The sequence below is a fragment of the Sapajus apella genome, unplaced genomic scaffold (assembly GCF_009761245.1).
Source record: "Sapajus apella isolate SASKATOON/1434 unplaced genomic scaffold, GSC_monkey_1.0 scaffold14, whole genome shotgun sequence".
In the NCBI taxonomy this organism is placed as follows: Eukaryota; Metazoa; Chordata; class Mammalia; order Primates; family Cebidae; genus Sapajus; species Sapajus apella.
Genome location: NW_022436954.1, coordinates 35,402,933 through 35,425,848, shown reverse-complemented (window position 1 = coordinate 35,425,848; position 22,916 = coordinate 35,402,933). Strand labels below are relative to the sequence as shown.

Genomic DNA, 22,916 nt, shown 5'->3' with positions numbered 1-22,916 from the left:
ATAAACATTGTAAGCATAATTATCAATGTTTATGTATACATTGTGCAATAATTACCACAATCAAGCTAATTAATATATTCATAACTTTACATAGTTATCATTGTGTGTTGGAAGGGTGAGAACACTTGAAATCTACTCTTTGAGCAAATTTTGAATAAACAAGACAGTATTACTAACTACAGTCAGTATGTTGTACACTGGATCTCCAGAACTTATTTATCCCGAAGAAGTACTATCCTTTGACCAACATATCCCCATTTCTCCCACCTCCCAGGCCCTGGCACCCACTTTTCTACTCATCAGTTCAGCATTTTTAGATTCCATGTATAAGTGAGATCATATTGCACTTGTCTTTCTGTGCCTGACTTATTTCACTTAGCATAATGCCTTTCAGGTTCATCTCTGTTATCACAAATGACAGAATGTTCCTTCTTTTTTTGAGGCTGAATAATATTCTGGTGCATGTGAGGGTGTGTGAGTGTGTGTGTGTGTGTGTGTGTGTGTGTGTGTGTAGACAGATGATAGATATGGGTTTAGATATATATTACATTTTTTAATCACTCATCTATCAATGGACACAAGTTAATTCCACGTTTTGGTTATTCTGAATAATGCTGTAATGAACATGGGAATACAAATACCTCATTGACATACTGATTTCACTTCCTTTGCCTATATGGCCAGTAATTATACTACTGGAATGATAGTTCCACGTATTATTTCGGGGAGAATCTCTATAATGTTTTCTATAATGGCTGAAATAATTTACATTCCCACTAACAGTGTACAAGGGTTTTCTTTTCTCCATATCCTCACCAATACTTTTGTCTTTTTGACAACAGTCATCCTTACAGGTGTGAGATGATATCTCATGAGGTGGTTTTGGTTTGCATTTACCTGATGATGATTGATAGAATTTTTATATACCTACTGGCCATTTATATGTCTTCTTTAGAGAAATGTCTATTCCATTTCTTTGCCCATTTTTAAATTTCTTAATTTTTTATTGTTTTAGGGGTAAAGTCTATGTGGCCCAGGTTGGCCTCAAACTCCTGAGTTCAAGCAATCCTCCTACCTCAGCCTCTCGAATAGCTGGGATTACAGGCGTGCACCACTACATCCAGCTGCACATTTTAAATTTGGTAGTTTGTTTTCATGAGTTGTTTGAATTTCTTATATATTTTGGAGATTAACTGCTTATCAGATGTATTGGCCCTACTGTGGCTTACAGAAGAGTCAACATAGCTCCATTTGAAAGTGACTTTGGCATATAGAATGATATAGGATAATTGCTTCACTTACTTGATTAAAATAAGTAAAAACATAGATGGCTTTCAAAGGTACAGTTTACAAATATTTTCTCTCGTTTTTTAGGCCATTTCCTCACTCTCTTTATTATTTCCTTTGCTGTGCAGGGATTGACTCTGATGCCATCTCATTTGTTTATTTTTGCTTTTGTTGCTTGTTCTTTTGGATTCACATCCAAAAAAAATCTGTGCCTAATCAGTTTTCCCATATGTTTTCTTCTAGTAATTTTAAAGTTTTAGATTTCATATTTAAGTCTGTAATCCATTTTGAGTTGATTTTTATGTACAATGTGAGATGAGGGTCCAATTTTATACTTCTTCATCTGGATATTTAGTAACACACCACCATTTGTTGAAGAGACTGCTTTTTCCCCACTGAGTGTTCTTGGGAACTTTGTCAAAGACTAATTGACCTTAAATCCATGAATTTATTTCTAGGCTGACTATTCTTTTCCATTGATTTATAGGTATGTTTTTATTCCAAGACCATGCTGTTTTGATTACTATAGTCTTGTAGGATATTTTGGGATCAGATAATGTGATCCTTCCAACTTTGTTTTTCTTTCTCAAAACTGCTTTGGTCACTCAGAGTTTTTGTGGTTCTATACATATTTTACAGTTTGTGTTTTTATTTATTTGATAAGTGTCATTGGAGTTTTGATAGTAATTGTACCGAATCTGTAGATGACTTTGGTAGCATGGAAATTTTACCAATAATAATTATTCAAATCCAAGAACACAGAGTATTGTTCCATTTATTTGTTTTTGTTCAATTTTTTCATCATCATCTTACAGTTTTCAGTGTATAGATATTTTGCTTCCTTGGTTAAATGTAATCCTAAGTATTTTTAATGATCCTTGAAATGGAATGTTTTATTGATACCTTTTTCAGAATGTTAGTTGTTATTACATAGAAATGCTATGGATATTCGCATGTTGATTTTGTATTCTGTAACTTTACTACATTTATTAGTTCTAAAAGTTTTTTCTGCAGTCTTTAGGTTTTTCTGTGTATAAGATCATGTCATCAGAAAACTAGGACAATTTTACTTCTTCCTTTAAGATTTGGAAGATTTTTATTTCTGCTTGACTAATTGCTCTGGCTAGGATTCCCAGTACTATGTTATTAGAAGTGGTAAGACTGAATATCCTTGTCTTGTTCCCAAACTTAGAGGAAAAGCTTTCAACTTTTCATTATTGAATATGATATTAGCTGTGGGCTTGACATATATGGCATTTATTATGTTGAGGTACATTCTTTCTATCCATCTTTGTTGATAATTATTACCATAAAAGGATGTTGAATTTTATCAAATGCTGCTTCTGCATCTGTTGAAATGATCACCTAATTTTTATCCTGCATCCTGCTAATGTGTTGTCATATTTACCGATTTGTGTGTGTCAAACTATCTTTGCATCCCAGAGATAAATCCCACTTGATCATACTGTATGATCCTTTTAATGTGCTGTTAAATTCATTTTGCTAGTATTTTATTAAAGATTTTGCATCTGTTCACCAGGAATATTGGTCTATAATATCCTATTCTTTCAGTGTTCTAATCTGGCTTTGGTTTGAGAGTAGTGCTGGCCTCATAAAATGAGTTTGGAAGTATTAACCCTCTCCTTCAATTTTTGGGGAAAGTTTGAGAAGAATTTGTGTTAATTCTTCTTTAATGTTTGGTAGAATTCACCAGTGAAGCCATCAGGTCCTGGAGTTTCCATGTATGGAAGGATTTTGATTAATGACTTAATCTTCACACTTAATTGTCCTGTTCAGATTTTCTATTAATTATTCAGTCCTGGTACGTTGTACATTTCTAGGAATGAATTCATTTCTTCTAGATTATTCAATTATTGACATATAACTGTTCATAGTAGTCTCTTATACGCGTTTATATTTCTGTGGTATCAGCTGTAATGTTTCCTTTTTCATTTCTGATTTTGGGTCTTCTCTCTTTTTTTCTTAAGTTAGCTAATGGTTTGTCAATTCTACCTTTCAAAAACAGTTTTAGTTTCATTTTTTCTTGTCTCAATTTCATTTACTTCTGCTCTGATCTTTATTATTTCCTTCCTTCTGCTAACTTAGGGTTTAGTATATTCCTTTTTTCTAGCTCCTTGAAGTATAAAGTTACGTTGTTTATTTAAGATCATTTTTTATTTCTTATGTAGACATTTATCATAATAAACTTTCCTCTTTGAACTACGTTTACTACATCTCATACATTTATTATGTGCTATTTTTGTCTCAAGATATTTTTAATTTCTCTTTTGATTTTTTTCTTGTTCAGGAGTATGTTATTTAATTTTTACATATTTGTGAAAACTGAAAATTCACAGGAGTTTTTCAGGTTTTCTCCTGGTATTGGTTTGATGACAAAGTCATTGTCTCTCATAAAATGATATTTCATACAATAGCAAAGAAAATAATAAAACATTTTATTGTTTTTTGTACAGCATTTTTATGTACATTTATGTACAGCAGGGACTGTACATAAACTGCAAAGCCTAAAAGATGTGTGATCTGGCATTTTACAGAACATATTTGCCATCCCCTGACATAGATTAAAATGTACTACATTTCTTTTTTTAGTGTTATTTAAGGATCTAGTTGTATTATTCCAGAATCACTGGAAACATCTTTGTCTTTTGAAACAAGGTACGTGAGAAAACTTGCCGGCTAACCCTTTCTCTTGTCAGGAAATTCAAATGTCCTACCCATTCCACAGAGAATCTGTTATTAGGACTTCCATAAAGCTCCTCACTCAGACATATGAGCTAAACTTCCAGGTTTGAAAGTACATTGTAATTTTTGATGATTTTTAAGTAATAATGTTCTCCTATCACTATACAAATTTTTAAGAAAAAAAAAAAGATGATAGCACAGAAGCAGAAATAAGCATGAGAGCCAATTAATTGTATTTCTTCCATGCAATCAATGGATTACTCTATATTTGAGGCTAAAGGGAGAAAGCAATCTTTTTTGTCTTGACTCTAGTCAATAACTTGACTAAATTATCCTAGCCAATGATTTGAGGAAACATATGTGAAACCACCTAGAAGTATTTTACTTTAATGTTGTGTAAAGTGTCTTTTAGGTTATCTTACTGTTGCATAAAGTCTTCTTGTAAGCTCAAGAAAGAAGGGGAGCAATTTTATCTTACTTGTCACTAAATCTCCCAGTGCCTATTGCAGTGCCTGGAAAGGATTTTATAAGGGGTGTGTGTGTGTGTGTGTGTGTGTGTACGCATTCCTACCTTCCCTTCATCTCAAGGCAATGAAGTATTGTTTCCATTGTCACCTGTCACCTTCTGTTAATGATGAGCAGATCATTACATGGAAGATGTTAAGAAATTCTACTTCTTACATATAAATTCTGCTTTTCCTATGTAAGTTCTACTTCATCCATTAAGTTTAGAGTACTGGAAAATAATATATGAAGAAAGTACAATGCAGAACATTGGCATAGTTTCTGAAGGTCAACTATGCAGTCACTAATGGAATCAGGGTTAACACAGGCGCTCAATCATAATACCATCATGTCTCTGTTTCACTAAATTTCCTCTCCTGTAAATAGTCCATGTCCTTAAATTTGCTGGATTTTTTAAAATAAAAAGTAAGTCATGTATTCCCAAGTAATGTGAAGGTGTACACAAGTACTCCATAAAATTTCAGAATAAAATAAAGTAACAAGGCACACTCTATTGATATGGATTAAAATAAGAAATCTCAAAGAACAAACCAAATGAATTTCTTGCAGAACCTAAGGACTTCTATATTTCATGAATAAAATGTATTGTAAAAGTAAAAAAGTAAATGACAGAACAGAAACAGCACAATATTCTCAATTACAGGGTCTTTAAGTAAATAAATTACATTAATATTCTCTTCATAAAAACAAGTTTATTAATTTAGTATCATAAAAACATTTTTTCAAAAGCCATGTGCAGGTGGGCACCAGTTAAAATAGAACAGAGATGATTGTTACACTTTCAATTTGTGGAACATTTTTCTCTCTTAAAAATTCCAGAGCCTTGGCCAGGCGCAGTGGTTCACGCCTATAATCCCAGCACTTTGGGAGGCTGAGGCGAGTGGATCACAAGGTCAAGAGATAGAGACCATCCTAGTCAACATGGTGAAACCCCGTCTCTACTAAAAGTACAAAAATTAGCTGGGCATGGTGGCGCACACCTGTAGTTCCAGCTGCTCGGGAGGCTGAGGCAGGAGAATTGCTTGAACCCAGGAGGTGACGGTTATGGTGAGCCAAGATCATGCCATTGCACTCCAGCCTGGGTAACAAGAGCAAAAACTCCGTCTCAAAAAAAAAAAAAAAAAAAATTCCAGAGCCTTTATGTAAACATAATTATTAAAATGCATATGTCATTGGTTCTGAACTTGTTATCTAAATTTTCTGTGAGAAAAACAAGGAATTCTTTTCATTTGGATCCTGACTCAGCACTTATATCTCATTTAGTTTTTAGTCACTGCATTTCTGTTTACAGTATGTGAAATACTCTCACTAGAACAAAGGTCCCAGCGTTAGTAAGTCAAACTGCAGACTCTGACAGCTGAGTGAATAGCAGAGGCCAAAGTTCACTTGAAGTGTTCATACCCTTAGAGGTCCAGTTTAGATCCTATCTGCCTGAGATTCCTGTTAACACTGATTTATCATAGAAGGGAGCTGACAGAATTTACTCCTGAAGACCAGAAACATGGATTGTACCATCCAAAAGGCAGAAGCGCTAGACGGGGCTCGTTTGATGCAGATCCTCTGGCATGATGAGGCAGAGTCTCTCTACCCAGCTGTATGGCTGCGGGACAACTGCCCGTGCTCCGATTGCTACCTGGATTCTGCAAAAGCACGGAAACTTCTCGCCGAAGCTCTTGATGTGAACATTGGAATTAAAGGCTTGACATTTGACAGAAAAAAGGTAATTATCTCTAAATGATGGCTCCCTGCTTTCTCAAGTTAAATAATGGGGTAGTCTACAATCATTTAGATAACTCTTTTTTATTTGATCAAACATACATAACCATTTATGGACCCATGTTTATATAGTACTTAGTGCAAATTAAGTATACGCAATAAATGGAAGCTTCAGCAAATGGAAGCTTCAGATATTATTATTACTACCACTAGTTTTAATAAAATTTGTAGTGTTACTTGTCACTCTTTCAATGAGTGGCAGCGTTAAAAACCCAAACTATGTCTACAATAAAAGCAATGCTTCTGAGTGTCAGTTTATTCATCTGTAAAATAGAAATACAAAAAGAACTTGCTTATAGAAATGTGAAGCTTTACTGGGATAATATGGGTTAAAATGTTTAACAGTGCCTGGCATACAGTGAGCACGAAAAAATATGGCATTGGCTAACGTCTTTTAGTCAGATTAGTATGTAGAGATACTAGGCTTGTTCTGGTATTCCCAAAAGCACAGCTCTCAAAACTACAAACCAGAAGCAGCCACCATTCCATGCTTCTCTCTTCCAAATTTACTAGGATTCTTATTACTCTCTTGTCCACATCCCAACTTGAGGACTTTACTCTCAGATTTCACTGTTTGCTAGCTAGATAACCTTAGAAATCTTGTTTACTCTTACATTTCTCACCTAAAAGAAAATGAAATAATAGTAGTACCTTCCCCTTAGAGTTATAAAGATTACATGTGTTATGTCTATAGTATTGGTTATAAACACTCAAAATGGTATTATTTTTCTTATTGTTGTCCTCCTTATCATCATTACTCCTTCTTCTCTCTCTCTCTCTCTCTCTTTCTCTCTCTCTCTCATTCTTTTTTTCTTTCTGAGATGGAATCTTGCTCTGTCGCCCAGGATGGAATGCAGTGGTATGGTGCGACCTTGGCTCACTGCAACCTCTGCCTCCCAGGTTCAACCATTCTCCTGCCTCAGCCTCCTGAGTAGCTGGGACTACAGGTGCCCACCACCACATCCAGCTAGTTTTTGTATTTTTAGTGGAGAGGATGGTTTTGTCATGTCGGCCAGGATGCTCTCGGTCTCTTGACCTCGTTATCTGCACACCTCAGCCTCCCAAAGTGCTGGGATTACAGGCGTGTCCAGTAGGAATCTTAATTGATAACTAGCTTCAGTTATCACAGAAAGTTTGGGGATCCCAGGTTTAGAGGATGTAGGTCAAGAACTGTAGATCTATTCATATTCTATTTTTTGAGTGTTATTTAAGGGTTTCAGTCCTCAGATGTATTACTTTGGCTTCCTTCTTTTCCAAAAGCTTAAGCTTAATCTCTGTCTTAAAAATTAAGGGAAGAATAATTGGATGCCCTGATTATATTGAAGGGCATTCAGAAACAGAACAATAGTAGAGAACTGAAATAAAATTAATATAGGTGAAATTTGCTTTCTGTGTTATAAGGTGTACATCACATGGCCCGATGAGCATTACAGTGAATTCCAGGCTGATTGGCTGAAGAAAAGATGCTTTTCCAAGCAGGCCAGAGCACAGCTCCAAAGAGAATTGTTTTTGCCAGGTAACCTTGCCAAGGTCTTCAATGTCTTTTTAAACCCTTACAGTAAAGGATTTTATATTAAGAAATTTGCTCACAGAAAATTCAAACCTTTGTGCTTTGATTAAAGTAGTATTGTAAATTATGTGATGTGTTTAAAGTTTTACCAACAAAGATCATTTGGGTAGAGATGAAAAAGAGTATAGAGTAATTCTAGACATTCTATAGAGAAAGGAAGAAAATAAGGCCAGCATACTTGTATATTTGTCATCTAAAGCAAAACCTGGCACAGCACACCACAGACACTCCTCCATAAGTGCTCACTACAAAGAAGCAGGATGAACTAAAGACAGACTGGCCATTTATAACAATTGTGTCTAAGGACAGAACAACACAAATCAACAAAGCAAGAATTCCTAGCCTGGTATTCATAGATGGAATGACGGGTTTAATGTACCCATGAATGGTATGCACAGCACTGAGTATGCATGTGAGTGTGGGAGAATTTGTTTGTGTGTGTGCATGGACACACACGTGCACACAAAACCACACTTGTCTACGAAGAATTTATGTAGGTTTCAAGGGGGATCCATGAACAGAACAGTGTTCAGAAAAACTGCAAAGGATGAATTCAGTGGATAAAGAGGACTTTATTGCTGAGCAAAGAGACAAAATAAATACGTTGGTGGAAATATTTTTAAATATAAATTTTAGGAGATACACAGTAATAGAACTCAAGCAGAGGAACTGGTAAGGGGTGAGAGGTGTTTACAATTCATTCTCTGATTATTTTGAAGATTTATTACATGAAACTATGTGAATCCAAGGTAAACTGAAAAACAGATCTTGCGAGATCTGGTCATTTGAAAGTGCGTAGCACTCTCCCCCTCTCTCTTGCTCCTGCTTTCCTCACGTGACCTGCCTGCTCCCCCTTCTCCTTCCATCACGATTGTAAGTTCCTGAAGCCTCTCCGGAAGTTGAGCAGATGTCAGTACCATGCTTCCTATACAGCATGCAGAACCATGAGCCAATTTAACTTCTTTTCTTTACTTTTCTTTTTTTTTTTTTTTTTTTTTTTTTTTGAGATAGAGTCTCGCTGTGTCTCCAGGCGCCAGGCTGGAGTGCAATGGTGCAATCTCCGCTCACTGCAACCTCCGCCTCCCAGGTTCAAGCAATTCTCCTGCCTCAGCCTCCCAAGTAGCTGGGACTACAGGCACACACCACCACACCCAGCTAATTTTTGTACTTTTTAGTAGAGATGGGGTTTCACCATGGTCTCGATCTCTTGACCTCGTGATCCGCCCACCTCGGCCCCCCAAAGTGCTGGGATTACAGGCATGAGCCACCGCGCCTGGCCAACTTCTTTTCTTTATAAATTACCCAGTCTCAGGTATTTCTTTATAGTAAAGCAAGAACAAACTAATACAGAAAATTGGTCCTGAGAAGTGGGGCACTGCTATAAGAATACCTAAAATGTAGAAGCAGCTTTAGAACTGGGTAATGGGCAGACGTTGGAAGAGTTTGGAGAACTCAGAAGAAGACAGGGTAAGTTTGATGATGAGGGTAAGTTTGGAACTTTGTAGAGACTGGTTAGATTGTTGTGACCAAAATGCTATGGTGATATGGAAAGTGAATGCCAGGGTGATGAGGTATTAGATGGAAATCAGGATCTTATTGGGAACTGAAGCATAGGTCACGTATGTTATACCTTAGCAAAAGAGCTTGGCTGGATTATGTCCATGCCCTAGGGATATGTGGAAGTTTGAACTTGAGAGTGATGACCTAAAGAAATTTCTAAGCAAAAAAGTAAGTGTTTAAGAAGTAACATGACTACTTCTAACAGCCTATGATCAGATACAGGAGCAAAGAAATAAAATGGAACTTTTATGTTTAAAAGGGAAGCAGAGTATAAAAGTTTGAAAATTTTTTAGCCTAGTCACATCTAGGCAGAGACAGAAAAAGCTTTTATGGGAGAGGAAGTCAAGCAGGCTGTGGAGCAACCGCTTATTATAAGAAGAAGTCAAGTGCCAGTAGCCACAACAATAAGAAAAAGGCTTCAAAGGCATATCATAGACCTGCACTGCAGGTCTCCCATCACAGACCTAGAAGCCTAGAAGGCAGAATGGTTTCCTGGGCTACTCTATGTGTAGCCTCAGGATGCAGCTCCCACAACCCAGCTGCTCGGGCTCCAGCCTCAGCTCCAAGGGGCCTAGGTACAGCTTGGGCCATAGTTCCAGTGGGCATAAGCTACTGTAAGCCTTGGTGGCTGCCATGTGGCTTTAAGTCTGTGGCTGCACAGAATGCAAGAGTGAATGAGGCTTGGCCTTCTTGGCCTAGATTTCAGAGGCTGTATTATGTTGGTGCAAAAGTGATTGCACAGAGAACCTCCACTAGGGCAGTGCAGAGGGAAAATGGGCTGGAGACCCCACTTAGAGTCCCCACTGGGGCACTACCTAATGGAGCGGTGGGAAGAGGGCCACTGTCCTGCAGACCCCATAATAGTAGATCTGCCGACAGCATGCATACTCAGCATGGAGAAGCCACTGGCACTCAGCAACCTGTGACAGTAGGCTCTGGGGCTGAACTTTGCAAAGTCATAGGGGCAGAACTGCCCAAGGCATTGGGAACCCACCCCTTGTACCATTGTGTCCTGAATGTAAGACATGAAGTCAAAAGAGATTATTTTTGAGCCTCAAGAGTTAATGATTGCCCTGCTGGGTTTCGGACTTGCATGGGGCCTGTACTCCCCTTTCTTTTGGCTGATATCTCCCTTTTGTAACGAGAATGAATATTCAATGCCTATAACCCCATTATATCTTAGAAGTACATAACTTGCCTTTAATTGTACAGGCTTATAGGTGGCAGAGGCTTACATTGTCTCAGATGAAACTTTGGACTTTGAACTTTTGAGTTAATGCTAGAATGAGTTAAAACTTTGAGGGACTATTGGGAAGGCACAATTGTATTTTGCAATGTGAGAAGTACATGAGATTTGGGGGTCCAGGGACAAAATGATATGGTTTGCATGTTACACCCAAATCTCATGTTGAACTGTAACCTCCAGTGTTGGAGGTAGTGTCTGGTGGGGGGTGACTGAATCACAAGGGTTGATTTCTCATGAATGGTCTAGAACCATCCTCTTGTTACTAGCCTCACAATAGCAAGTGAATTCTTTGAAGATCTGATTGTTTTAAGGTGTATAGCACTACCTCCATGTTTCCCCTGCTTTTGCCATGTGATCTGCCTGCTCCCCCTTTCAGCTTTTATCATGATTTTAAGTCTCTTGAAGCCTCCCCAAAAGCCAAGCAGATATCAGCACCATGCTTCCTATTAAGCCTGTAGAACAGTGAACCAATTAAATCTCTTTTCTTTATGAATTACTCAGTCTCAAGTATTTCTTTATAGCAATGCAAGAACAGACTAATATACCAGCCTCGCTGAGTTTTGTAACACCTCCCCTGGAAATTCTTGGCCACATACCAAGACAGAGATTTTGCCTTAACTCTTTTCAATCCTAAAATTCTTAAACATGTGTGGTAACTCTCTATGGCTTTAAATGAGACTTATGACACTTTTAGGTATGAAGATGTTACTAATCAACTTGAACCAAACAGCTTCACCATTTCCTCTGGTTATCAATAATAAAGTAAGATACTGTCCCCTACCTTTTTAAGGGGACATGGCATAGACCAGCCATGTCAAGAATTTAGTTCCTCCATTTCCTTAGTCTCACCATTCTGACAGCCAACAAGGTTTTGTCCTAGTGCTTTCTCTCTAAACCGCCAGTTCATTTTTCCCTTTATCTAGCTGGTTAAATCCAGATAGGTATCAAGTGAAAGACATTTTTCTTGCCTTTCTCCAATGAGTGCATTGTTAGATTCTTTAAGGAGTCTCTAATTACATAACTTAGTACCAATTGTCTGGGTCACATAGCAGTATCACAAACGTATTATTATTTTTTATTTATTTTAGATTTCTTCTGGTACTCAAAATATTTTTCCTTAACTCTGTCCTAATTTGGTAATCCTATTGGATTTTCTTTTCATTTCCTTCAAGTTCTTCTTCTGATTTTTTCAGGAAATAAATGCCAACTTTTTATTATTACAGCTTAAGCTTTTATGCATTGTAAAAGGATATGGAGATTCCCCTCCATTAATATTTCTTAATGAGTGCAGTTTTATAGCTTACATTTTTCAGTACTATCAGGCAGTAGCAAAATGGAAATGATACTACACTCAATTAAGTAGTGGAAAAAACTGGTCACAATGACAGACTGCAATCATGAATAATACAAGAACTGGCTGCTATTTAGACACTGGAAAATATTTTAATAGTTTAAAACAAGATCAAATTTTTAAAATATATTCTCAAGCTGTGCAGTTGGTGGGTAAAAAAAGAAATTAATGAGCCATTTTTGGAATATTGGTTCTATGGCTTTTTGCCTGTAGAATTTGATACTTATTTCATTGCCATTGCAAAATTTCAAACATTTATATTCCAGAGCATGCAAACAAACTCAGTTACATTTGTGAAAGGATTTTGTTTTTTAGTCCCAGTGGTAATGTTTTCTTGTCTGCAAGCACAACCCTTGGAGCGAGCATTACAGGGCTTTTAAAATCTGGAGTCAAGATGCAGATCATTTTTCCTTGATCTTCCCCTGGCACTCACTGTTGAACTCAAAAATGACAAGACAAATGATCATCATCCAAAAAAACTTTTGTCATGGGACACCCATAGATGAAAGGAAGACATGGATAATAATCTTTCCCTCATAAATTTCTATTCAGTTGTGCATATATTGGGTATCAATTTTGTGCCAGGAACTCTGTAAAGAAATATCAATATTTCCTTAAAAAGGCATAGATTCTCTCCTTGAGAACTTATCGAGTCTGGAAGGGAACAATAACCATGAGAAAATAAGGATAAGACATTACTTGAAGTACATTAAAACCACTCACAGAATGTTAATGATGATACAGAGGGAGAAATTTGAAGGGATGAAGGAATGATCCTCAGAAATGAGGTAATACTTGAGCTGCATTTTGGAGAATCAATCAGTTTGTCAGGCAAAGATAGAAAGTAAGGAAATCCTCAACAAAGAAAAAGGCAGTAGAAAATCATCAATGGGTAAAATGGTAGGATAGGTTTGGAAAACTGCAATTAGTTTAATATTGGTGAAGTTAAAATTGTTAGGCAACAGAGAAGAGAAAGGGGCCAAACCATGAAGTGACTTATATGCCCTGCTTGGTCCTAAACATGTAGGCAATTAAGAGTTTTCTCAACAAGAACTCAGATATGCCATTCCATTAGTTTATCCAGATGGATGCTCTTCTTTTAAAGCCAGGGAAATAAGTTTAAGATCTGTGTAAGCTTAGGAAGATGGTTGCTTTCATTTTTTCATTTGTATTTTACATTTTCTGAGTTGTGTCTATCTGATTTTAATCAAATGAATATAATTTCTCAAATGCCTACCAGTTTGTACACGTCTCCTAGGCTTTCTCTTTTCTTCTTGCATTCTCCCCTCTTCCACAGTACACCTGCTTGGCTCTTCGCTTGTATTTACCCCACAAAAGAGAGTGAAGTAATCAGATCCGTGTTGTAGAAGGGCCTTGATCATGGCTCTGTATTTGGATAGACCAGCATAGGGAGTGACTGGGATCAGAGTGACCGGGATCAGAGTGACAATAGCATGACCTAGAAATGGTCCCGTAAGAGACAATGAAAGTTTAAGAGGCAGAGAGGAAGGAGGAGGGTGTAGAATCTGTATTCAAAAGAAACACACATGACCTGTAGGACAGAAAGTTGCTGGCCATATTCTCTAGTGTCTATCAACTGAAATCCTAACACTTGAAGTCTAGCAGGTACCTGTTTCCAAACACATGGGTAAAAATGAAAGACTTTAAATCATATTAGAGATAAGATTTTTATGTACTAATTATAATTTAACTTTCAAGTGAAATTTTGACATAATTGTACACTCATTTTTATTACTAACTTTGTGATGCAACATTCCCAAAATATAACTGGCAGGACCAAAATGGAAAAGAAAATGCTATATAGTATGAGATACATATGAACCTAAATATTTGTTCTTTTTATTAATCCTCAATATCAGTATGATAAATGCTTGCATTATCTCTTTGAATTGGTACTGAAGTGTATTTGTATTAATCTCTGACTTTAATAATATTTCTTATAGAAAATTGAGATTTGAAAGGTTATAACTGGAAGAAAAGCTTTTATTTCTGTGGAGACAGGCTGCTCAGTTTTCTCAGTAATCCAGGGATGCAACATATTGCACAATTTAAAAAAAAAGAACATTTCCCCACAATTCTTTATGCCTCTCTCATGGCAATCTTTACTATCTACTTACTCAGATTACAACCCTTCAATCTATAGCTACAACCCAATTCTTTGTTTCAAAAGGAACATTCCACAAGAGGAAGTGAAAACTCACAAGTAACTGTTAGGACCCTCTAAAATCTATTTGTCTTGTACATGGCCAGAAAAAGTAGAGAGCTCTTCCTTTCTTGCAGAGAACTATATATTTACTTGAAGATGGAGATTTTATGATAGTGCAAAAAACATAGTTGGTTTGGTGCAGAGGCCATTTTTACAAAGCCTTGTCGTAAAGCAAAAATCTTGTGTGTTTTTCTTAATTTAAGTAATGTAAAAAATAAATATGCCTTACACATGTGATATTTTGCCCCCATCTCTAAGCCTTGCTGCATCCATTCTTGAATCCTCGGAAGTGGGAGCCTGCAATGCAAATCAGGGATGGAGTGAGTGTAGTTGTTTCTCTATTGCTTGGTAATTAAAAAAGAAACTAGCAAAATTTGGTGTTTTTTTTTAAGCTGCATTAGGATGTCCCAACAGTATCAGGGCTGCCAGGTCAGAATGGCTTCCAAACAGCCCTGTCAAAACAGCTGCCTTAGAGCAATTAAGCCACCGTATTATCTTCTGAAATGTATTCCATTCCCAACAGAGACTAAGGTTCCTTCCTTAAGGTCACCCAGACTCATAACTCAGATACACAGGTGGGAGAGTAGCTCACAGGATTTATATCTTTAAGAAGCATGTATTTGTTCTGTTTTGCCTGTCATATGTGAAATGCACCTACTGACTTGCAGAGAAATATCTCTGGGCTTTTCATGAAATGAATATAGCTATCTATCTCAAATGCATGTAACTTTATTGTAACTGCCTGAGGGGTTCTTGCCTGCTGCTGAAAGAAAGACCATGGTATGGCAGTAAAGGAGGCATTTAATAGACAAAAGTCCAGACACACCATGAGGGAGATGGAGTTAGTACTCAAATCAATCTATCCAATGCTTATAGGTTAGGAGTTTTTCAAAGGCATTTTAAGGGAAGAAGTGGCAGTGTCTAGGCTTGCTGCTGATTGGTTGGGGCAGCGATGAAATTTTAGGGAGTCAAAGCCATCCTCCTGTGAGCTAAATCATTTCTGGTTAGGGCCATAGGGGCACGTTTGGCAGGTCCAGGTAGAGCCATGGGGTCCAGTGGAGCCATAGGTGTCAGACATGCCAAAAACAAAAACAAAACAAAACAAAAAATCTAGAAAAGACATCTCAAAGGCCAAAAATATACAATAGTGGTGTTATCTACAGGAATGGCTGACAATCTATGTCTATGCCTTGCAGAATCAGGCTCCTCTCTTCCCCCTAACCTGATGGTCTTCCATCAGTTTTGGAAAGGCCATTGAGTTCTTAGGGAAGGCCTATTCCCATTTAAAACTATAAATTAAATATCTCTCAAAGACAGCTTAGCCTAAGCCCAGGAATGATTAAGGGAAAGGCAAGATGAAGGAGGTGGGTTAGATCAGATCTCTTTCATTGCCATAATTTTCTCACTGGTATAATTTTTGCAAAGGGACCTACTGACTTTCAGAGACATATCTTTGGGATTTTGATTAAATGAATACAGCTATCTCAAATGCATGTGTTTATGCAACAGTTTATGAATGTGTGCCTTGCTTCATTTTTCCTTTGTGTCATACTGATGTCTTTCAATGTGTCCTATTATTTTCTGAATTATATGTAATCTATTATTCTCAATTTCTGCATTGTACTTGGTAAAATCAGGCATAATATCTAAAGAGTCTAATGTAACTACACAAGATGGGGCTGCCCTTGTTGTGACTGTAAACCCACCAGGGGAGACTCAGAACCTGGGAAGCACACTGCAGTGTCCTGTGCTTTCACAGATGCCACTAGTCTGCCCACAAAATCTCACAAAATAATCCCACAAAATCTGCCTAGTTTTTGGTTTCATTTGTAAACTCCAGATAAGCCTAACTTCCTCTTTCCTTTTCTAAACTCTACCCATATTTACAGCTAGAAAACACATACCACATATTCAGATATTAATATTAAAAAAAATAGTCTATTTTACAACTAGAAGTACTAAATAAAAATTTTTAAAAGCCTGTATTTTACTACTACATGTATTACTTTTTCAAATGCTTGAGTAAAAAATATATTAATTATATTCTTCAAAAATTATTTTCTCATTATTTAACAACTTCATAAGACAATGTTCATGCTAGAGAGGACCTTGAAAAGCTGGTATCTTAAAATATTTAAAAGCCTTGGCAAAGTTTGAGGATATTTTTGAGAACCTAAAGCAAATATATTTCCAGAAATAATTATTACAGTTCATTCCCGTTTTACACCTTTTTAGTGTAGTTGCCACATTGAGAATTAAGGAAAATATTCTAACTTTTTTACTCTTGAAAAAGTAATTTTTTGTAGTTATACTAAAGTAAATTTATTATTTTTTAAACATGGTAAAAAAAATAGAAGGGGCTTTCCTTAGTGAATGATAAGCTTCTATTTCTTAAAAGCTAGGATTTTTTGTGTTTGTGTGTGTGTGGTTTTTGGGGTTTTGTTTTGTTTTTAGAAGCTCAGGAATCAGTTTTATAACATGGGCAGTTGGGCTACAAGTTTCAAATTTATACATTTAGAAAATTCCAATGCGTTGCAGTTTCAAAAAGTACAGTTGGAATACTTTCTACACTGGCTTCACATTTACCAAATGTACACATAAGGAATAAATTTAGCCTGCCAATTTTGCTAGTGCCTATATATTAGCAGATTTGCCAGACAATAAAAAAGAGGACAATTGATTCAAAAACCTCTCGCTTCTTCGAGATGGCAGAACATAGAGCTACACAGCGTTAGGTTTGGAGTTGCAGTTATCTTCAGCACACTTAAATTTCTTCTTTTAGATTTTAGAGTCAGACTTCCAAATGTGCCCATCCATGGAATAGCTGTGGGCTATCCATGTAGGGAAAAAAAAAGATTTTAAAAATTTGTTGATGTTTATACTCATACAGACTATTGATTTGCCTAATTTCTAATTGAGCAAATTAAATAAAAATGTTTAAGTTCTACTCTATCCAATAAATCCTCTCATTTTTCTTCCTTTTTTTCCCTTAAAATTCTGTATTTTTCTCAATCAGTAACTTTGTTATTAATCAATAAGAAAGCAGAGCACTGAAATTAAGAGTGTTTTTGTCCCTAGGCCTTGCTAAGTCTGTGATTTTGAGCAACTTACTTAACCTTTCTATGCTTCAATATCTTTATCTGCACAACAGACATAATCACAGCATATACTTATCTTCTTAAGCAGTGCAATGTTGGGCGAAGCGTAGTGCTGCACAACACATATCAACTCATTATTTTTTTCAAAAGATTTTCTTGAAACTGGTTGTAAAAAACTATAGAAAGCAGCTCTGAGAGTTTTCTTTGTTTCTTTTAAAATAGGTTTATTTCCTTATTAATTTTATTTTCACAGCTTTTGCAGTATAAGTGGTTTTGATTAGAAAATTCCAATGCGTTGCAGTTTCAAAAAGTACAGTTGGAATACTTTCTACACTGGCTTCACATTTACCAATGTTGTGAAGTCTGAGGTTTTAGTGCATCCATCACCCAAGTAGTGTACATTGTAACAAATATGCCACTTTTTTTTCTGACTTCTTCTCACTCTCCTCATTCTGAGTCTCCAAAGTCCATTACACCACTCTGTTTGCCTTTGCCACCCATAGCTGAGCTCCCGGCCAGGCACAGTGGCTCATGCCTGCAATCCCAGCTCTTTGGGAAGCTGAGCCAGGTGGATCACCTGAGGTCAGGAGTTTGAGACCAGCCTGACCAACATGGTGAAACCCCATCTCTGCTAAAAATACAAAAATTATCTGGTCATGGTGGTGTATGGCTGTAGTCCCAGCTACTTGGGAGGCTGAGACCAGAGAATTGGTTGAACCTGGGAAGCAGAGGCTGCACTGAGCTGAGATCATGCCACTGCACTCCAGCCTGGGTGACAGAGCGAGACTCCATCTCAAAAATAAAATAATTATTTTTTAATTAAAAAAAAAAAAAAAAAAACATTGTTGAGGTCCCACCTGTAAGTGAGAACATACAGTATTTGGTTTTCCATTCCTGAGTTACCTCATTTAGAATAATGGCCTCTAGCTTAATTCAAGTGGATGAAAAAGCATTATTTTATTCTTTTTTATGAGTGAACAGTATTCCATGGTGTGGATATACCACACTTTCTTTATCCATTTATTAGTCGACAGGCACTTAAATTGGTCCTATAACTTTGCAATTGTGAATTGTGCTATAATAAACATACATGTTCAGGTATCTTTTTTACATGATGATTTCTTTTCTTTGGTTAGATGCCCAGTAGTGGGATTCCTGGATGGAATGGTAGTTCTACTCTTGGTTCTTTAAGAAATCTCCATACAGTTTTCCATAAAGGTTGTCCTAATTTACATTCCTACCCACAGGGAATGCTTCTCTTTTCACCACATTCATGTTAACATCTGTTGTTTTTTGACTTTTTAATCATAGCCATTCTGATTAGGGTAAATGGTATCTCATTGTGGTTTTAATTTGCATTTCCCTGATGACTAGTGATGCTGAGCATTTTTTCATCTTTGTTGGCCATTTGTACATCTTCTTTTGAGAAATGTTAATTCATGTAATTTGTCCACTTTTTGATGGGATTATTTTTTTCTTGCTCATTTGTTTGAGTTCCTTGTAGATTCTGGATATTATTCCTGTATTGGATGAATAGCTTGCAAATATTTTCTCCCATTCTGTGGGTTGTTTACTCTGATGATTATTTCCTTTGCTATACAGAGCTTTTTAGTTTAATTAGGTCCCATTTATTTATGTATTTTTGTTTGTTACATTTGCTTTTGGGGTCTCAGTCATAAATTCTTTAGGTCAACGTACAGGAGAATTTTTCCTAGGTTATCCTCTAAAATTTTTGTGATTTCATATCTTCAATTTAAGTATTTGATCCATCTGTAGTTGATTTTTTCATAAGTTAAGAGATAGGGATCCAGCTTCACTCTTCTATATGCTGCGATCCAGTTTTCCCAGCATCATTTATTAAATAAGGTGTCTTTTCCCCAACTTATGGTTTTGTATGTTTTGTCAAAGATCCATTGGTTGCAGGTATTTAGCTTTATTTCTGGGTTCTCTATTCTGTTCCATTGATCTATGTATTTGTCTGCTTTTACAGAGTACCATGCTATTTCGGTAACTACAGCCTTGTAGTATAATTTGAAATCAGATAATGTGATGGATTCACATTTGTTCTTTCTGTTTAGGATTGCTTTGGCTTTGGGGGCTTTTTTTTTTTCCTTTGGTTCCATATGAATTTTGGGATTGTATTTTCTAATTCTGTGAAGAATAATGCTGGTATTTTGATAGGAATTGCATTGAATCTGTAGATTGCTTTGGGCAATATGGTCATTCTTAAAATATTGAGTCTTCTATTCAATGAGCATGGGATGTGTTTTCATTTGTTTGTGTCATCTATGATTTCTTTCAGCAGTGTTTTGTAGTTCTCCTTATACACAGCTTTCACCTCCTTGATTAAAAATATTCCTAGATTTTGCTTTGCAGCTATTATAAAAAGGATTGAGTTCATGATTTGATTTTCAGTTTGGTTATTGTTGGTGTATAACAGTGCTACTGATTTTCGTAGATTAATTTTGTAACCTGAGACTTTACTGAATTTGCTTATAAAATCTAGAAGTCTTTTGGAGGAGTCTTTAGGGTTTTCTAGGTATACAATTATATAATCAGTGAACAATGATAGTTTGACTTCCTCTTTTCCAATTGGGTTGTTATAAAACCCTGTTTTTTCTTACTGCCAGAATTATTTTTCTGATTCCTTCTCATTCGGATAGACTATTTATTTTAATTATTCTTGACTTCTTTTCTATTTGACTGTTTATTTTTTCCCCTGAAGAATGTGACTTTAATGTTTACAGTTTATTGCAGCCTAATTCAGCTCTTGGTGCTTTCAGAGGTGAAGACTGTAAGAATTTCTTGTTATAGTCTTTGTATAATGGTTTTCTCAGGTGCTGACTATAGTAACAATGTCCTTGGCATGTGACTAAGTTCACTGTCTCTTATGAGGTTAAAATAGCAGAGGTCTCTTGAAGCTTATCTCATTCCCCCATGGTGTCCACATTTTTATTTATTTATCTTTCCTCAGTAGGAGAGGTATCCCTAAGTAAAACCCAGTTGTGGCTGAAGCAGGTGGGTAAATGCAACACCCAATAGTGGGCAGAGGTCCCAGTCTGGACAGAGGTGGCTGGAGGAGCTCTCAGTGACATGCATTGAGATCTTATCAGGGGAAGGATGGCCTCTCCCTTGCAAGGCCAATAGGAAAGAGCCACCTCCTAGTCACATTCCTGACCCAGTGCTGCAGCTATTCAAATAAGACTGGCATCTCTTTTCATCTGCAGGAATGTTGATATTCCAAGTAGAGATGAAATGTGACTCTACCCCTCATGCAAGCCTGAACCTGAGATGGGGATCCAGTTACCCTGAAGCATTCCAGAAAGGCTGTCTATAGGTGCACTCATACTGAACTCCTATGGGAGAAGCCCTAGCTGTGTCTGCAGTGATTGACAAGAGCGAATATCATTCCTCTTCCAAGACCCTTTGTGAGCACCAGGGCTGCCTGGCAGTTGGGACAGAGCTGCAGACTTTCCCCACTGAGCCCAGCACTGTATCTGTGCCTCTGCTGAAAGAAACTCTGCACCAGCAGAAAGTTCTAGGACTCAAGTCCTGCCATCCACATTTGTTTATCTCCCAAGGTGTTCTCTTTATATGGTATATTTGCTCTCCGCCTAGGAGTAGGAGTCACTGAGAACCAGACTATTGTGAATGCTGTTGCTCCTCTGGGTTTAGCCACCTCCTGGGGCTGCCACACTCCAGGCTGGTGCTGGGAAATGTCTGCAAGGGGTCCAGTGATGTGATCTGTCCTCAAGCCTCTCAGCAGCAGATACCAGCACCAGCTCTGATGGAGATGGCAGGGGAGTGATGTAGACCCTGTAAGGTTCCTTGGTTATAAACAAGCTTAGTGTGTTAGCTTTCTCAAATGCTGGCTGAAGAAGTAATGAACTGGTCACATGGATAGACTCAGGACCTCCTGGTTAGTGATGGTACTGCTGGCAATGGTGATAGCTGAGGTAACATACAAATTTTCTCCTTCCTGAGCACTGTTATTCTGCCTGCAGATGCTGTAATGGACTATGTCAGTTGATCTCCAGTCAGGAGGTGGCACTTGCAAAACAGCACCAGCTGTGTTAGTAGCAGTGGGATTTGTGCTTGCTTTGTTACCCAGGGGAGGTATTCTGTATTCTCAGACAATAAGTAGGGCCATAGAACTCTCAAAAGTTTCTGTCCATTATGTTGTTACCAGGGTGGGTGGAGGGGCAAAGCCAGGCAAGGGCTAGGTCAGACAGGACCACACTCTGGCTCTCCACATGCAGGGCAAGCAGCAGTTCTTGTGAAATTGAAGGGCCGTTCTCTTGCCACTAGGATAATGTTCCAGAGAGAACAGCTATCTCTGCTGCACAGAAGAGTTTGTGCAGGAAGTGGGGAGTAGCAGGTGTCAATAAGTGCCACCCAGCTCCCATTCTCTTGGCAAGGCAGGTCTCACACTTGCAGTGCTCTCTACTAGCAGCAGCTACCTAATTCCTAAGCAGTCTATGCTCAGAGCTTCCCAGAAGACAGCTACTATGGCTTTCAGACCTCACCCCTTCCTGTCCACCCACAAAGCCAGAATACCCAGCTCCTGTACCTGTGGCAGCAGCACATTTTCCACCAACTCTTAAGTTCTAGCCAAGGGTGTTTGTCTGCACTTGAGATTATATCCTGAATTGTAGCTGGGAGACTCTCTCAACCTGGGACTGCCACCTGTGTTAACTGACAGACTGTGAGATCTCCTGTGAAGTGGGGCTTCCCTCCATCCATGCTGGAGACTGGGAGTGCACAGAAGTCTTCCTGCTGCTGCTCCTACTTTTATATGTCCTACCACTCCCTAAATCAGCTCCAGTGCTGGGTAGGATTAAGGCCTTCTCCCATGGGCTGCATTGCTAGGTTCCCCAGTGGGAGGGTACATCCCAGCAGTTTAGTCACCCTCACACTCTGGGGACTTACAGTTTTCCACCTGGCTTACAGTGTAGACTACAGCCTGCCACTTATCTCAAAGGACCTGTGGTTTCTTTACATTTTCCTGTTAAGTTCTTGTATTGCTTCTTGGAAAAAAGTTCACTGTGTGAAGCTCTGCATACTATTTTGTCTTTCTAAGAGGAAAAGGCCTACTAACAATGTCTCCATTCCACAATCTAAAAAAAAAAAAAAAGAAAGAAAGAAAAACAACTGAGCTTTTTTGACCCTCTTGAACAGAATATTTGTTTTTGAAAAATGTAGAATATTATTATTAAAATTTCTTTCTCATTGTCTCCCATTGGCTTTTGATTATAGTACATATTTCCTGTTTGCATAGAGATGATTGATATTTAAGTTAGGCTTATGGAGGAAAAGATTATATAGATTGTCTCTTTTTCCAACAGCTTAGTTGGAGCCTTTTATCATCCCATGTCTGTATTACCGACATAACATGGCCTCCCTGTTCATACCCAGCTTGAAGAATCCTAAGAGCAATCCCCCTGAGGCTCACAATCATCTCTCCTCCCCCTTGCTCATGTGTCTTATTGCCTACAGAATAAAAGTGTTTACTGGGGCATTCCAATCATCCCACAATCTGCGACCCCCTCCACAAGCATGTGGACTCCTTTTCT

At 37.6% G+C, this 22,916-nt stretch overlaps 1 protein-coding gene across 2 annotated transcripts in view; it reads left to right on the top strand.

Annotated features, from left to right (window-relative positions):
* Positions 1–22,916, top strand: part of BBOX1 (gamma-butyrobetaine hydroxylase 1) — a 91,540-nt gene that overhangs the window by 5,027 nt on the left and 63,597 nt on the right. The window contains exons 3-4 of one of the 2 annotated variants that reach the window (XM_032283706.1): positions 5,982–6,235; positions 7,693–7,807. In XM_032283706.1, coding sequence (XP_032139597.1) covers positions 6,017–6,235; positions 7,693–7,807 — 334 coding nt within the window. In that variant the 5' untranslated portion in view covers positions 5,982–6,016. Of the gene's footprint in view, positions 1–5,978; positions 6,236–7,692; positions 7,808–22,916 lie in introns of both variants that reach the window. The other variant, XM_032283707.1, reaches the window with a different exon arrangement.